The sequence below is a fragment of the Ammospiza nelsoni genome, chromosome 6 (assembly GCF_027579445.1).
Source record: "Ammospiza nelsoni isolate bAmmNel1 chromosome 6, bAmmNel1.pri, whole genome shotgun sequence".
Lineage (NCBI taxonomy): Eukaryota > Metazoa > Chordata > Aves > Passeriformes > Passerellidae > Ammospiza > Ammospiza nelsoni.
The window spans coordinates 28,315,887-28,332,727 of NC_080638.1; the positions used below are offsets into that span (position 1 = coordinate 28,315,887).

The 16,841-nt window shown below is 40.7% G+C and overlaps 2 protein-coding genes across 2 annotated transcripts in view; both read right to left on the reverse strand.

Annotated features, from left to right (window-relative positions):
• LOC132074527 (cytosolic phospholipase A2 epsilon-like) overlaps window positions 1–846 on the reverse strand; it is a 33,735-nt gene extending 32,889 nt beyond the window's left edge. Inside the window, exon 1 of the mRNA XM_059474390.1 lies at window positions 820–846. Coding sequence (XP_059330373.1) covers window positions 820–846 — 27 coding nt within the window. The remainder of the gene's footprint in view (window positions 1–819) is intronic.
• A 1,621-nt stretch (window positions 847–2,467) lies between these two features.
• Window positions 2,468–16,841, reverse strand: part of LOC132074286 (cytosolic phospholipase A2 epsilon-like) — a 29,048-nt gene continuing 14,674 nt past the window's right edge. The window contains exons 10-22 of the mRNA XM_059473987.1: window positions 16,066–16,226; window positions 15,769–15,861; window positions 15,090–15,127; window positions 14,275–14,431; window positions 13,672–13,808; window positions 12,989–13,211; window positions 11,694–11,808; window positions 10,875–11,012; window positions 9,939–10,046; window positions 8,655–8,846; window positions 8,018–8,184; window positions 6,492–6,675; window positions 2,468–5,673 (exon numbers count right to left, since the gene is read on the reverse strand). Of these exons, the coding sequence (XP_059329970.1) occupies window positions 5,435–5,673; window positions 6,492–6,675; window positions 8,018–8,184; window positions 8,655–8,846; window positions 9,939–10,046; window positions 10,875–11,012; window positions 11,694–11,808; window positions 12,989–13,211; window positions 13,672–13,808; window positions 14,275–14,431; window positions 15,090–15,127; window positions 15,769–15,861; window positions 16,066–16,226 (1,952 nt within the window). The 3' untranslated portion in view covers window positions 2,468–5,434. The remainder of the gene's footprint in view (window positions 5,674–6,491; window positions 6,676–8,017; window positions 8,185–8,654; window positions 8,847–9,938; window positions 10,047–10,874; window positions 11,013–11,693; window positions 11,809–12,988; window positions 13,212–13,671; window positions 13,809–14,274; window positions 14,432–15,089; window positions 15,128–15,768; window positions 15,862–16,065; window positions 16,227–16,841) is intronic.

The following is a 16,841-nucleotide window of genomic DNA, read 5'->3' on the forward strand; positions in this document are numbered from 1 at the left end:
CTAGATTGGTTATACGCTCATGAGTGTTATTTCTTAAGCCATGGGGATGCCCCATTTGAGATCTGCAAGCATCAATACACATTTATCTCAACACATATCCATGTATACGGAGAGAAGCTCTATAATCTCCATTATACAACCAGGGAAGCAGGGCACAGAATAATCAAATAACTTGTTCATAGCAAACTGAAGGTTAATTTCAGAACTGAGAAGGAGACAGAGTATGTTCATTCACTGGAACCCAACAGTCAGTTTTAGGGTTTTCTCTTCCACTTATGTTCCATCAAAAAAATGAACAAAAGAAAAAAAAGACCCATGCCCCAACTTCTTAGACAGATCAAGATTTTTTTTGTGCATAAGTCATGGACAAATGTGAAACTAAGACCATCACCATTAATCACTGGTTTTAGGCAGTGACCTTCCTGAGTGCATCACTACTGTGGTTGCCAGCACAGCTACCTGGACACCATATTTTTATAGTAGTCACAGCTGGCAGATGCTGCACTGTGAATGAGCACAGCTTACATAATGCTTGGGTCAAACCACAGATTCATCCCAAATTCACAGAAAGCTCCTCTGAGGCACTCAGAAGCTTCTCAGCCTCTGTGTCAACCACCCATTGTGGCTGAGCTTCACTACCAAGACTGCCTTCCACAAAGCAACTAATACCAGCAAAGGTACAAGTCATCCTTACATAAATAAGTAAATACATGCATGAACTTAGAAATAAAAGATCACGAGTCCTCTTCTCCTGACCAGAATCCCAGACACAAACACACCTCAGGCCATCTTCAGTTCCTAGAGCTTTCACACTCTTACCTCAGGAGCACTCCAGTATGAGCCCATCCTGCTCCCAGCTGCATACAGGTCAGAGATGGATTGTCACTTCACTATCAGAGGCAACAGCTGTGATTCACAAACTACCTATGCAAAATTTAAGGAGGCACCTGGTGAGGAGCAAGTGGTATATCCAAGCCCCACCTTCCTCATTGCATGGAAGGGAAAGTATGAGAAGAAAAGGGGAGGGAGTTTGCTGGGTTTATTTGATAGATAAATACCAGAGATGTGTGTTTGGGGAAGGCTGTACACACCAAGGTGCCAAGAGTTATCAGCCATTCAAGATAAGGGTGTGATAACACACAGCACTTATGCATGGATATCTATGTTCTAGAAGCCTCAGCAATTACCAAACCAGAGAAGATAATTGTAGCTACAAGTAGGCACACAGCACCACAATCAGCAAACAAAAGTATCATAAATAAAATAACTTTAGAAGGCCTTTGCTTCAACCAAATAGTATTTATTTTCCTTTTCTTGGAGATAGAGGGGCTAAAGTTGCTTATTGGTAGATGTTTTCCCTAATTAATTAGTATATTTGTTAATGGGATTTAAATTTTGCTGCTTTCAAAAGACTTGCACAAACACAAAACTTCAAGGCACACATTGATTAATCTTAAATATTAACATCTTGATATTTTAAACACAATGCAGTGTCATGTAATTGTGATTTTAAAATGACACCAAAGTCTTCAAATTTCTGTCAGAAAATTGTGCAGGAGCAGATCAGTAGCCATTGTATGGGTCCAGCTATAACATGCCCAGGTGTCTGATATGAAACCACCTCTTCAGAGCTGCAGGAGGTGATACTGTATGCTCAGAGCAGCCACAACCTGTCTTCTCCTTCCACCCTCACATGCCAGGAACATATGCAATAGGGTAATTTCTGACCTTACAAAATTTTTCCTGAATGAAAATTACTTAAGTAAACAACCATTTTAGGGTTAGGAATCTACCCTCAATAACCTTTCAATTAAAGAGATGCAAAACAAGTGTGGCCAACAGGTTGAAGGAGGGGATTCTGCCTTTCTGCTCTGCTGCTGCTGGGATGAGACCCCACCAACAGTGCTGTACCCAGCTCTGGAGTCCTGGCACTGGAAAAATTATGGACCAGTTGAAGCAAGTCCAGAGGAATGACATGAAGACGATGAGAGGGCAGGAACACCTGTTACCGAGACTATGGAAAAATGTTTTCCCCTTAGGTAAACCCTTCCACCCCACACTCCCCCCAAAAATTCCACAAAAACACACACCAAAAACAACACAAAAAACAAACAAACAAACAAACAAAAAAAAAGCACACAGAAAACTTCCTAAAATGCCACAACCAAAAATCTCAAAACCCTCAACAAAACACAACCAAGCAACACTGAGAAGCTGTGGTGGTTTGACCTTAGGTGGATAGCAGGTGCCCACCCAACTCACTTTATCATGTACCCCATCCTTTTCAGCTGGACAGGGGAGGGGAAACTTAATGAAAGACAAATGGATTTAATTAAGGGCAGGCGGAGATCACTCACCAATTATCATCAAGGCAAAACAGACTCAGCTTGGGGAAATAAGCCTACTTTATTATAAATCAAATCAGAATAGGATAATCAGAAATAAAACTTAAATTGTAAGACACCTTTTCTCCACCCCTCCCTTCTCCTTGGGCTTTATTTTACTCCTGATTTTCAGTACCTCTTCCACCCTGGCAGCTTCACTTTCTCCAGTGTGGGGTCTCTTCCACAGAAACCAGTCCTCCATGAACTTCTCCAACCTGAGTCCTTCCCAGAGGCAGCAATTCATCACAAACGGCTCCAGGGTGGGTCCTTTCCATTGAGGTGCAGTCCCACAGAAACACACCCTTCCAGTGTGGGTCCCTGCCAGCAAACCTGCTCCAGTTTGGACTCCTTTTTCCATGGGCCCACAGGTCCTGCTCCTTCACAGGCTTCCCACAGTGTCACATCCTCCTTCAGGCACCCACTTGCTCTGTGTGGGGTTCTCCAGGGATTGCAGGTGAATATCTGCTACACCATGGGCCACCAAGGGCTGAGAGGGACAGCCTGCCTCACCATGGCCATTGAACAGCCAGTTAAATAGTTATTTAACAATTGTTTAGCATCAGGGGAATCGCAGCTCCAAAGTCTAGAACTAGTCCTCCCTCACTGACCTTCATATCTGCAGGCCTGCTTCTCACATGTTCTCACTCCTCTCAGTTGATGTTGCACAGGGTTTTTTCCCATTTTCAAACACATTATCCTGGAGGCAGTACAACTGCTGCTGATGGGCTCGGCCCTGGCCAGAGGTGGGTGAGTCTTGGAGCCAGCAGGCATTGACTCTGTTCGAGATGCGGGAAGCTTCTGGCAGCTTCTCACATTGGCCGCCCTCATGGGTGCACCCTGTGCTGCAGGAACCTGGCCCTGCAGAGTTAGCACAGCCATGTCCAGCTGAGGTAGGGAATGACTGGACCACCCTCTGGTGGTGTAACACCAGCCAGAAATTAAACTCTCGATAAGCCACCCCCTCTCCTCCCTCCCATCCGGTAAGGGAGGGACAAAAGGAGAGATTTATGGGTTGAGATAACAATTTACTGAAAGCAAAAAACAGTGGGATAAGAAACACACAGTAACGGCAGAAATATTAGTAACAAAAGTATACAAAAAGAGGTGTTTTACCCACAAAAGATGTGTTCACTAGCTCAGGTTCTTACAAGGAAGGGAAACAATGGGCCAATCTCTAGGCCTCTGTCACCTCTCCTACCCAAGTTCTCTCTGCAGGAATTTTCTCCACAGGAAGTGCTGCAGGGCATGGAGCTGGAGAGAGCTCATCTCAGACATTGGCTGTCAAGGCTGTCAAATGCCTCTGCTTGAAGAAAATCTAGTAGTAGTGCCAGAATTGGCACTTGGGACAAAACAAGTGTGAACCTACAAGACACCATGCCAGTGGCTGAGGAAAAGGAAACCTTTTCTGGTTTCCTTCAGATCACCTGAGATTTTAAGGTGCATCACAGATTCTGAGATGGGACGTACAAAAGGTAAAGCAGGCTGTACCAGACATCTACAGGGACCTGTTTTCATTGTCTCGGAAATATGTGTTTTCCAACCAGTATGGGGCTGGTAAAATCAGGAAGGAGCAGGTGCTCACCATCACTGAAAAATTCAGAGGCAAAAATCACAGTATCTAATCCTGACAAAAATATTTCCAACAAGGAACAACAGTTGAGAATCGAAACTGCACCAGAGTTCCTCGGGACCTGCAGAATTTACAAAGTTGGAATTCCAGTAGGATATTGGAACTTTGCAGTCGTGGGAGGACTTTGACAAATAAAATTATATCCTCCCTGGCAGGCATTAAGGAGTCAATCATGATACCCATTTTGACAGTTCAGGTACCTTAGTTTGAGCTCATGAGCTCAAATAAAACAGTGAGCAGGATTTCAGAATATAAGGCAGAAATTATCCATGTACCTTGTTGGAAAATTTGTGGAAAGAATATACTCTTCTATAGCTCTTGCCTACTTGTTTAGGCTCTGAGGGACTCCTGTAAGGCTTATCTTGGCTGACCCTTGACAAACTCCTAGATGCCAGCATCTGCCTTTCTTTCACAATGTTTCTTCATGTAAAACCAGTAAAAATCAACTTCTTAACCAGCTCCAGATCTAGAAAAGAATACCTCTCTCTCTCTCTCCAGTTACCTCTAAGGAAGAATTCACCAGAAACAGAAGCTCCACATCTCTCTCTGCTGGACCTTTCTTGGCCTTAAGTGGGTTTGAGTGTGGGATACACTGTGATGCAGTGAGCAGAAAATTGGTATCTTACTGCATGTTTCCAGTGTCCAATTACCGTACATCCTGCAATCCCCTTCACATGCTCTCTGATTTCAAAATAGTTCAATACACTGTACTGAACAAGTTCCAGATGATACTAAGCAAAATTGCATTTCAGGGAGATACCTTCAGAACATATGTGTGATCTGAGATAGGACACAGTTGGTTGTGAGAGGAAATAGCAATAGTCCTTCAAATCAAATTTCTAAGTTTGGTTTAACTGATAAGAATAGATGGTCAAAGACCTAAATGGCCACTGATCCATATCTCTGTTGTCCAACACAAATTTGAAAAATTAAACATGCTTCATAAAATATTGATTTCATGACAATTTATGAGCAAAAAGAAGCACGTGGGAAACAAAACTCTTTAAAGGTAGAAGCCCATTTCATTCAGGTTATTAAAACTAAGTAAAATGTTTTAAACTGATACTGCATGGCAATCACCTTTGATGTCTGAAGAGGGCTTTATGGTTTTGCTACCAATTGTCCCAAGGCCAAAATATTTTGCATATGAAAAAATATTAGCAGCTAGGCACCAAGACCATAAGAGATTGCAGACAAGGAGAGCTAATGCTATTTCCCTATCACACACAGCTGAATCTTCATCTTTTGAACATCACAGTGAGATGGTATTAACAACAGAAACTGCTGAGTTTAATACCACAATTCTGGATAAGATTGAGAAGGTTACTTATAAAGCTATGGCCCCTGTCAAGAATGGTGAAGTATTTATCACAGGTATGCTGTCTTGGTAAATGCTTAGTGAGGGACAGGGAAGTGCTGTTCAAGCAGAGGGCTGTGCCTGTGATGCTGGCTGGCTCAGGGCTTGTTTCTTCCGTGCCACAGCCATGCGCAAGGCCTGAAGAATCATGTTCTCGTTGTTCATTATGTTGTAATTAGCCAGCTTCAGCAGCTTGTTGAAATCTTCTGCTTTCAGCGAGACCTCCCTGGTTGAGTATGGAGAGGAGAAACTGGAGATATCAACTTTGCCCTGTTCCATTTCAGCAGCAGTACGTGTCATGCCTGTCAAGAGAAAAAAGGAATGTGTCTGTATAGTCCCACAGAAATACCATACTTTGATAGGTCAATAATAATTAGGGAGAGATCATAGATGCAGTTACTATGAAGATAAGTGCAGTGCTATGATCTCTGAGAAATCTGCTTCAGAACAAAGCCTATTGGAATAAAACAAGTGTAATTTCCATTGCAATCAGCACCATCTACTGGCCAGCTCACGCACATCATTTTGTGAGGTCACCACTGCCCGAGGCTTACCATGCAAATTCTTTGGTACAACACAAACTGAAAGGAATAGAGATATACGGGACAAGACGAAGCAGAATATTCATTGGCCTGGATACCATCTTAAAAGCAAAGTCTCCGTCTCAAATACTAATCCAGAAGGACACTTTATGTACGATTGCTTTGATATTCCAGCATATTAAATCAGCATCTTAAATGGCCTAAATAGTAGGCATAGTGGCCCTTCACAGAACCAGTGATTCTCACCTAGATCTGAGTGTCATAAAACCACACATAATTTGAAAAATATGCTTTGTTCTATTCACTAAAGTAAACTCTCAGAAATTACAAGAGGAGATTAGTTTCCATTCTTCTAGTTGAGGAACACATTTCTTCTATTCCCTGAATTGCACCAAGACACAAATAAAAATATGCACAAGACTTCACCAGATTTTGCAGTTTGAATCATCCCATTTTGCAATCTATTCACTTGTTTGAACAAGCAAACAAAAGGAGGTTCTGTTGGATTGAGGGAAAAACACCCAGGGAGTGGGAATGTTCCTTGAGTCAATAAAGTTACCGCGGTACTGTTAACTTACCAGGTGCTACATATTTTTGAAAAGTGTCATTCACTAATGGAAAATAAAGCAGCAGAGGAGCTCCTGGGGTGTCTGCACCATCAAACATGTAGCACTCTTTCAGGTTCTTCTCATCATCCGTCAGTCCAATGCAGGGAAATGGAATTTCCTGCTCTGCAAAGTATTTGCAAGCCTGCTCCAGGGGCTGGTCAACAGCAGCAGCACAAGGAACAGAAAAAAGAGCAAAGATCAGACTGCTGCCAAAGCCCAGCAGTTCATGCAAAGTTGCACGAAACAGACTGAGAATCAGACAGCAGAAATAACATGGACACATGCAGCCCCAAGGACTGCTATTCAGTTGCCTGAGGAACCATTTGGAAATAGTCTTTCAGGAAAACACCTAATATCAAGATGGCAAAGAGAGTTTAAACCTGTACTAAGGCACATCTCTAAAATGAGAATATGATGTAGAAACAGAACAGATAAATTCAAAACACTTCACAGACCATTAATTAAATGAGAACTGAATGAGAAAAAATATGCCTCTAAGCAAAACTATATTTGCAGTCTAAGGCAGTAGGAGTCCCAGTCCCATTATCTGTTTATATAGCAGGATAACTTGTGCATTGACCTCAGTAAACTTTAGCAGGGTTTTAAGACCAATCTACCCATGTCTATAGCTTTGAATTTTAGAAATAACATGAGACTTTCAAATAACATGCTCTAGACCTCATATAGCACTAAAAACATTCATCAGAAAGCCCATTTGTGGTGACCAACTTTGTTAAAATATCTAACAAAAAAGTATCACTTCATTTTGAATTAAGTATTTCCAAAAGATTTCAGACTATAAGAAAGAAATATTGTTGAAGATATTATCATTTCCACTGAAGTACAAAGACAAGTATTTTTCATGTGTAATTGCACCATTTAAATGTTTTCCACTTGAACAACTGACAGAACATTCACCAGTGAACTTTGTAGTTAAATACTAAATACTGCTTTCAAAATGTATATAACCATCTTAACCAAATTAGATACCTGCAAGAGCAGTAAATGCTCAAGTCCACCATTTAGGGAGAAAAAATGTATTTATTAAAAAAGATAAAATAGAGATGAAGAAATCCATTAATCACTAGGCTGTTCTTGCTAGAAAATCAACATTAAAATAAAAAAGGAAGAAAAAACTCATGCATTTATAAGCAAAATGCAGATTAAATTCAGCACTTGAATAACAGACATTTCCCAACTATATTTGTGGTGTTAAATATTATATATAAGACCATAATAAACATTGCAGCAAGGCTTTCTTAACTTCACTTTGCCTGTTTGTGTTTCACTGGTGAAGAACTTAGTGATATTTCAAAAGTAATTTGAGAAAAATACACATATTTGCCTCTCTAGAAATTTCCATTCTTTTTCAAAGGTTTGAAAACAGCATGTTACTAAATTCCACTAAGTTCCATGTTTCATAGACACCTGTTTGAAAGTAGTGGAAAGCAAAGCAAAAGCTGTTGTGAAAGAAAATCAGTTTTGAGATTTCTCACCAATATCTGTGATCCACCTGTGTAATTTAAGTGTATGATGACGTCCACCTTCCGCTCTGGTCTCAGAAGGGGTGGGTAACTGGTTTCAAAGAAGAAAGCTGCATCCACCAGCTCCAGGTGTTCAGAGTTGCCTCTCAGGTCATTGGGAGAGGTGTCTAGCAAAGTGTCTTAAGAGTAAAAGATTCAGAGCTATTAGGAAACTGCAAAAAGGCATCTGTCAAGTTAGAAGGCAAAAGGAAGGTGAGCTTCCCTCCCACCCAGGATTTTCCCTTTGCGCCAGAGTAGGTAGCATGCAGCAATCCTAAAGCTCCTTCAGCCTCTCCACTCATATTTTGTTGTGTTTCTAAACCCATGAACTGCACTGAAACCTACACAAAGGTTGCCTTATATGCAGAGCTCTGTCCGAGGAATTTTTTTTCCTGGGTGGATTTTGAGTACCCAAGGACTAAATAATTGAACATTTGTGTTACTGAAAGTGAAAGGTGTGGGTAGTTCCTTCATTCTCCCTCTTCTCAGTGAGCACTAACAGGAAACCACAAAACCCACTCAGTTCTCTTCGGGACATGCAAACATCCCACTAATTCCCAGCCCCTGTGCCTGCCCCAATGAGATTTGTAGGCAGGGGAGCCATCCACACCTTTCCATTTTGTGAACTGTTCATGCTGGATGTACTCATTGTGCATCTGGAAGCCCCTTAGGAAGTTGTGGTACTTGGAGACAGCGGGGCGATCCGTCAGGATGTCCCGGAGCGTGGTGGAGAGGCCGCTCGTGGGAGTGAAAACGCACGTGGCCATCTCATACGGCTTCTCAGGCAGGTCCGGCTGTTCCTCTGCAGATACACAGCACAAATGGCATGAAAGTGAATTATAACCATAATTAAGCAGAGGCTAGACACAAAGAGGAGAAAGGGTCACTGGGTCTTCTGTAATCGTGTGTTCACAGCTCAGCATTGCATGATTTTCCCTGTGACCTGCTGTGAGTTTCAGTTAATTTTGTGACAAAAGTATAAACTTGTGTTTTCTAAACTCTGGTTGATTACACATGGCAAAAAGAATATGTTTCTCATAAAATAATATGACATTGGTACACACTGAAGTAATTCACTTTTCCAAGCAAACAGCAAACAGGGAAAATAATTTTATTAATACATTTTAAGGGATTACGGCTTTTAGGTTAAATATTAAATTTAAAGCTTATTTTGAAAAGCATAGAAAAATTTCAGCATTTTAATTTCTAACTAAATATTTTTACTTTTAAAAAGCTAGATTGCTCTATTTGGTTCAGTTGTGGACACCTGAATTCAACAAAACTTGCAAATTATTTATATAAACTCGAACATAAGACTTTGGGGATATTTTATGAAAACATAGTCCGCAGAAATGTGGCCCAAGTCTATTGACCAACTTTGCTTGAATTTTGTTATGAAGATGCTCATGAGTATTTCCAAGGAGTGTTCTTTCAGCATGGAGCTGCTTCTCTCAGCTGCTGTAAGAGCTCCACCACATTGAACTTGTTTTTTGTCTACTAAGTCTTTCAGATTTTGAGGGAGGGATGTGCTGTGCAGGGCAAGGAGATATTGAAACAATCGAGCTTCTTTCTGGCTAACAAATAGATTACATGAGGCTTTGACACAAGTATTTCTTTCCCAGCTTTTTAAGGACAACACTTTAGAGACCACCATATGTGTCCATCCCTATCTCCTTTACATCAAGGCCTGTCTGATGGTGCTTTTCCTTCTTGTCACAGTCTCACTATCTAAGCAAAGCACTGATTATTCAGTAAAATCAAATAATGTCATTTTTCTGGTATATCCCATACCCAGAGACTGAGAGAAACAGGATGACAGAAAAGCTAAAAAAATGGGAAATGTGAATACAGTTGCCCTTTTTAGAGGGGTCTGTAGGAAAGTATTTTGGTTTACCTATTTCAGTCACTTTGTCCTGGGTCCACCTGTGCCAGAAGTCTTCTGAGTTGTCAGCTGCATGCCAGGCATCCAAGAGATTTTTGGAGAAGATACTACTCCACATTCCTAGAAAGTCAGAGAGGTATAATAAGCAATGCAGATGTAAACACAAGTTCTTTTAAAACTGCCTTCTGCTCCTTCCCCAGCTCTTCTCTAACTTGTTCAAATTTCTATTCAATTTTTGTGTAAGTTCATAATCTGTTTCAGTAGTAGACTCCAAATGCAAACTTATTTAGGCAAACTTATTTCAGAAAAAAAGTCCAAGTCTTTTCCCTCTCACCGTGTTTTACCTGGAAATATTTTTAATTCAATTTTCATGTTCCTATTTTCAATTCCTTTTTCCTTTCATAAAGAAATATTTTTCAGACAGCTCCTTCTCTGACTGTCCTCTTTCTCACCCCACTGATTTCTTTACAACATTTTATTTGGCTTCCAGAGAGTATCATATATTTTCAATTTTGAAAAGTTTTCGCAAGCTACAGGAAATGAGTGCCTCAAAAGCACTCACAAAGTTACATGACAACGTCTTTGCCATTTTAGTTTATTTTTCTCTTAGACCAAATGATAAAACCATATTTGCTGACACGGGCAGTTGAATGAGCCTCAGGAAACATAGAATCATAGAATACCCTGAGTTGGAAGAGATCTGCAAGGATCATCGTGGCCCTGCCTAGACAACCCCAAGAATCACACTCTGTGCCTGAGAACACTGTCCAAACTCCTTTTGAGCTCAGGCAGGCTTGGTGCTGTGACCACTTCCCTGGGGAGCCTTTCAGCTGACTCACCCTGTGCCTCTGCTGCCTTATGCTGACAGCAGCAGGTTTCCGGGGACGAATTCCTGAATCGTTGATGTTTCTATTAAAATCTTGTCACTCCCCCAGGTTGGTGAGTTACCTTGCATGAAGCAGATTCGTGACTCAGGGATCCTCTTCATCAAGCGGCCCATGAAGAACTCACTGCCAAAATCCTCAGCGCGAATGAAGGCGCCGTATTTCAGGAAGCCCACCTCGTACGGCGTGAACTCCACCCACTCTGCCAACGCATGCACCAAGGTTAGCTCCACTATAGAAAACAGCCCAGCTGCCAGGTTTGGAATCAGCCTCTCAGACACTGGCTCTCATAAGAAAACGGACTCAGCGTGTGTCCTGAGCAAACCCTGCCAACAGCTGTTGCTGAACCAGCAATCACACTGTCCCCAGATTTGTGGAAGGACTATGTCAGGGCTGGAGAAAATTCAAATTCTTCTTTATATTTAGTGAGTACAAAGTTTTCTCATGGAAGGTGGACTAGAACTCACGTTGACTTCTATTGCCTTTAGCCAGCTATGAGAAACAGAGTAACAGAATAGTTTGGATGGGAAGGACTTTAAAGATCGTATAGTTCCCATCATGGACCAGAACATATACTCAGCAAACTTAAAGGTCTAGTGAATTACTTTCTTGAAGAATTAATATCATCTCTGAGACTTTGTCACAGAATTATGTTGTGTTATTAGTCTGAAGTTAATACCTGAAAATAGACAATCACATGCCAAGAGATCTTACAAAATATTGAACTCTTGACATGTATCATGCCCAGTTACTCATTACATTTCTGAACACTGCTTCTCTGGGCTTGGAGTGAGAATTTAAAACAATTCATCATTATTTACTGTATCCCCACAGTGTATCTCCCTGGGTGAAAATATAGCTGTTTTTACAATTGAAACATTACCTCTGAAGTCTTTGGTGGCAACTTTGTCCTTGACATTAAGGGCAAGGTAGATGGGCAGTGGGTTCTGACCTTGGTTCACTGCCTGACGTTGATCAGAAAGTCTGTGGTGGCTTTTCTGGATTTGAAAAAAAACCCAAAGAGTTAGCTTATAATCAGTTCCTTAAAAACATCAGCTTATAAAGATGAAGACATCATTTTCCTGAATTCGCTCCTAAATTTACTTCCATGTGCTTGAATAACAGAGGACAAGAAAGCAGGAACAACTTCTGTTAAGATAACTGGCCATGTTCAGCTTTCAGTATACAATGACAGCAGTGAATCACTTCACATTCTGTTCTAGCTTTGTAGGGTTAAATGTAAGTTAGAATATACTGCATATCTGGGTAATTCAGCTGTTATCATATACTTCATCTGTTAATGATAAGAGCTCTTCAAGGCAGCACATTAATGACCCTTCTAATCAAGATTTCTTTTTTTAAATACTATATTGAAAGTTAAAATCCACAGAGGAAAAGTCCTTGAGCTGTCCAATACTAATGACTTATACAGGAAATGGAGATTTTGAGTATACTTCAGCCAAATTAAGTTCTAGCAAATTTTGCTATGTAGCACTGAGGCTGGAATCACTGTGTGGATTATATGAAATGAGAGTATTTATTCTTATCTGTTTCATCTAAAAAGTAAACCATGTTTACATAATTTTGAAAATTTTTTCAAAAAAACTTTCCAACTTTTTTCCAGATATCATCAGTCTGGAGAAAGTTTGGAAAGTTTTTGCTTGTATCGTTACAATAATATTAGAAATTGAAGATTCTGGGAGATCAAATTCAAAATAGCTGAAAGGCACCCACTGTAGCTAATATATCTCACCAGCTCTGGATCTATATACTTTCTTATCACTAAGTCACAAACTGCTGAACACAATGGGTATATCTGCAGTACAATCAAGTTAAGATTGCAACTTGTGCAAATATTGCAGCAGTGGAGAGATAAAATCATAGGATCATAAAAAACACCTAAGAACCTTAAAAATTTCTTGCACAGCAGTAGTGTTAATCAGCAGTATGCTTACTTTTGAGCTAGTCTGAGCATTTCTGGCACATTCCATCACACTTCAGGCTCCAGTGTAGACATACACTCTGTCTCCAAGATATTAATGTAAATAATTGGTGTTCTGCCTATGCACCAAGTACAGTGTTACTGGCCAGGTGTCTCTTCCTAGGGGTATAGTTTCTTGCAATGGTTGTAAATATTAAGTCAACAACTTTATGAGAAGAAAGATGTATAGACATTACCCCATCATTTAACATGGCTTCAATCATGAGCCCCCACAGATCAATAAAAGATGTTTTATGTCCTGCTTGGGTCCTTTGGCTCAGCTCTCTGTAATAATTCCTCAGACTTTTCAAGCAAAAAGCCCCCATCTTGCACTTGGCTGCTTGCTTCCGTGCTTCAATAATTACTTCCCCAAGATCCTTACGCGACCATTCAGCATCTTCATATAGCTTTGTCATTGTCCTGCAGAGAGGAAACACAATGGAATGCAGGGAGACATTACCAAGATGCTTTTGAAACTCAAAGAAAACCTTGTAGAGTTTTGGATGCATATAATTTTATCTTTTAGTTACTCTTCTCTTTGAGTTTACTTTGAGCAGAAATGAAAGTCTAAAGGCAACCAGAGAAAAATCACTTAATCTGAGATGCAAGACAACAGCTGTCAATGCTGTTTCTGTCAAAGAGTAGATAACAATGAAAGATCATTTTCCGTAGGATTAAGGATGTTTAACTTCCAATAAAGTCTCCTCTTTTGGTTAGGGATGGATCACGATGCTCAATAATTCTTTCATAGGTGACTCATAGCCCAAAGATGGAAGCAATAACTCAATTGATCACTTTTACCCTTTCTGAAACCGCGACAGAACATAGGCTTTTCTTAACACAACAAGATCCAAACAACAGTATCAAAATGATTCCTCACCATGTTGTGCCAGATGAACCACTGATGTATGAAATACAATCCAGAACACGCAACTTTTGGAGACCCAAAATGCTGCCATACATGGCAGTGAGGGCTCTTATGCCACACCCTGCAGTGGTCACAGCCACTATAGGCACCTGTTTGACACAAAAAAGAGCAGAAAGTATAGATGAAAGAGTGGCATTAAGGCACAAATAATGTCAAAAGATTACAGAAACGCAAAAGCAGCATCCAGACACTTGTAAGATAAAACACATAAATTAAGAGATAAAGCAACATTTCTCTATACTGTACATCCCTGTGGGATAAACTAGGTCTTGGCACTTCAGAGAGGATTTTTAAGAAACACAAACCAAACTATTGGTTTGAAATGCCTTCAACTAATTCACTTGAAAGCTGAGTGGAAACACAGATTTTGCTCATCTAAATAGACAGTTTAACTCTCTAGCTGAGACTACACTGGTGGCAAAGTGCCCTGGAGAATGAGCTGATGTTAACAATCCTCACTCCTTATCCAGATGGAGGTAAAAAAATCATCCCTTATCTCCAGGCTTGAGGGAAAGGAGAGAGAAAAATCTCCCAAAAGTGCCCTTAACTAGTTACCTCATGCTCTTGCAGATCTTCCTCCAGATGAAGAACGTCCTTTAGCGCAGCAGCAACTACCTTCTTTCGGTTTTGCAGGAAATTCTGTTCATCTGTGCAGAGGTCAAACCCCAGGCGAGCATCAAGGTTTCTTGGTCTGAAACACAGACCCTGAGTCCTGAGACCAGGGCACAGATATTGTTGTATTATTAGTCACTGTGGACAACTCCAGCTGTGCTTGTGTGTGTTTACAGACCAGTTTGTGGACAGCATAATGTAATAAATGGGGAAAAACAGCACCACAGACAGGCCTCTGCTAATTGCTGTGGCTGAAAATGAGAATGTAAATAGGAAGGCAAAGCAAATCATGACACTGTTGTGGTGTCTACTACAGACTTCTGGTTTTATTTGCTCATATAATTTATTTTTCAAGTTTCAGTAGTGCTGCCATGCATCCTGTAACTAGATACAGGCACTGCAGCTGTGATATTAGAGAAATAGCTACCATGCCTTGAAGTTATTTTGTTTGTATAATTCAGAAATGTGATTTCTTTGTGGAGCTGCTTTCTCCATCTTTTGGCACAGTAGTGCACACAAATCAAGACCTCTTGCTGAGACGCACTAGCAGCTTGGAAATTTGGAGGACAGGGGACCCATTATTTAATTTGCCATCAATTAAAAAGGAGAACCTCACAAATAAAAGCCTACAACCCACGATGAACTCACAATCTGCTGCCATCTGAGCCTGCATCGACCCCCACTGATTTAAAATGAGCTTTGTGTAGAAGCAGATGTTCCCCAGTTACAGAATCAGGTCTTGCTGGAGACTCACTTACCATTCATTTGCCTTTGTGTACAAGTCAATTGTCCTGTCCTGAAAATTGCAATACAGACAGTGTAAGCAAGCTCAGGTTGTTACTCCTGCCCCTCCCTCCCCCAACTCCACCTAGGGCCTGAATTTCACTATCTTTGAATTCAGCAATGTGGCTGGAGAATCTGGCCAGCAATGGTCTGGACTGTGAGAGACCTTCACAAGTTCCAGCACAATCTAGGTTGAATAAAAGTAAGCCATTCACCCAAGCTAGGTGGGCTTAGGGCTCTTCAGCTTCTCATAGTTTAACATTCATTATTTGGAAAGGTTTTTGAAAGCTGGGCAACTGAACCATACACATATGGATGATCTCTATTTTATCTTCTACTTCAGGCATTCACTTTGCAAATATAAGTCCTAATTGCCACACTGTTAGGGTGCATACTATGTTGATAAACATACACGTTAGACATGTCCTGAGGAAGTTAGTTTAAACTCAGAACAGGATTTCCCAGGGCATGCCTGGATCCACCGCAAAACAGAAGAAAAAGTAACTGTTGCATAGTTGCAGAGCGACTGTCACTCATACCTTACACCACTGCATGCTGCGTCTGATTGGAACTGAATCATTGAGCTCTAAGACTAACTATCCACCGAACTGAGTGGTGTTGGGCTGTTTCCTGCTAAGAAAGACTTGTTCTCACCTCTCCTATTGATATTTTCTCTTGTATAGGAAGCGAGTTCAGAGGTAGAGTCACAGATTCATTCATATCCCTTTCATTTTGACTTGATATAGACTGGAAAAAGGGGTAAGACAAAAATAAACAAGTTACTGATTTGACCAAAAAAACAAAAAAAAGGGGGAGAGGAAGAAGATAAAAGCAGTCTCTCCTGTCTCACATACATGCACTAACCAATTCCCAGCACACACAGATCTGCACACGCACTCAGGTCTTGGAGGTCCCCAGTGAAAGGGCTACATGTTAGTGGTGCTCACGTACCCTGCTGAGGCGTCTGCGCCGCGGCAGAGCCACAGTGAGCGCCGACTGATTGTACTTGATGTAGTGGAACCTGGCCGGGGACGTGGGGCACAGGCAGGAGCTCAGCGTGTGCGTCTGGGTTCCTTCATACGACCCGTCCACAGTCAATGCAAACTTTCTCTCTGAAGCAAAGGTGTTCAAAATTAAGCTCTTCAAAAATAGTGGATAATTTGCTTGTACAGTAATGTAATATATGTTTTCCTAAAGTAACAACATCAATTTGATACCCAAAGTACAGGAAGAATAAATAGACTGATTTATCTGAGGGTTTTAGAGATGGTGTACAGAACATGTCATGTAGTGACTATTGCTACAGCACCACTGCACTTCCAAATACATGTGATAGCAGATACTACGGCTCTGTTCATTAGGTAATGATTTACAATAATAGTTTGGGGAGACACTCTTCTGAAAGTCTGAAATGTGCAAAATACCTTATTATTACACCAGAATAATGTAGTAATATTATATGCTATCTTATTGCTGAGATACTTTGTAAATTTTGGACTTTGGGGAGTAAGGTGTTTTTTTTTAATCAGACCACAGTTCTCTTTCATATCAGTTAAATCTCAGTCCCTCTATCATGTTTCTCTTTCCTTCAACCTGTAATATTTCTTTTGAAATATTTCTAGCACTTAAATAATGTCTGATGGTTTTTTCCTTTCATGCCAAAAGCATCTGATATATCTGTTGCAGTAATAAAAAAATGGCCTTTGTGCAGAAAGATATCAATCCAC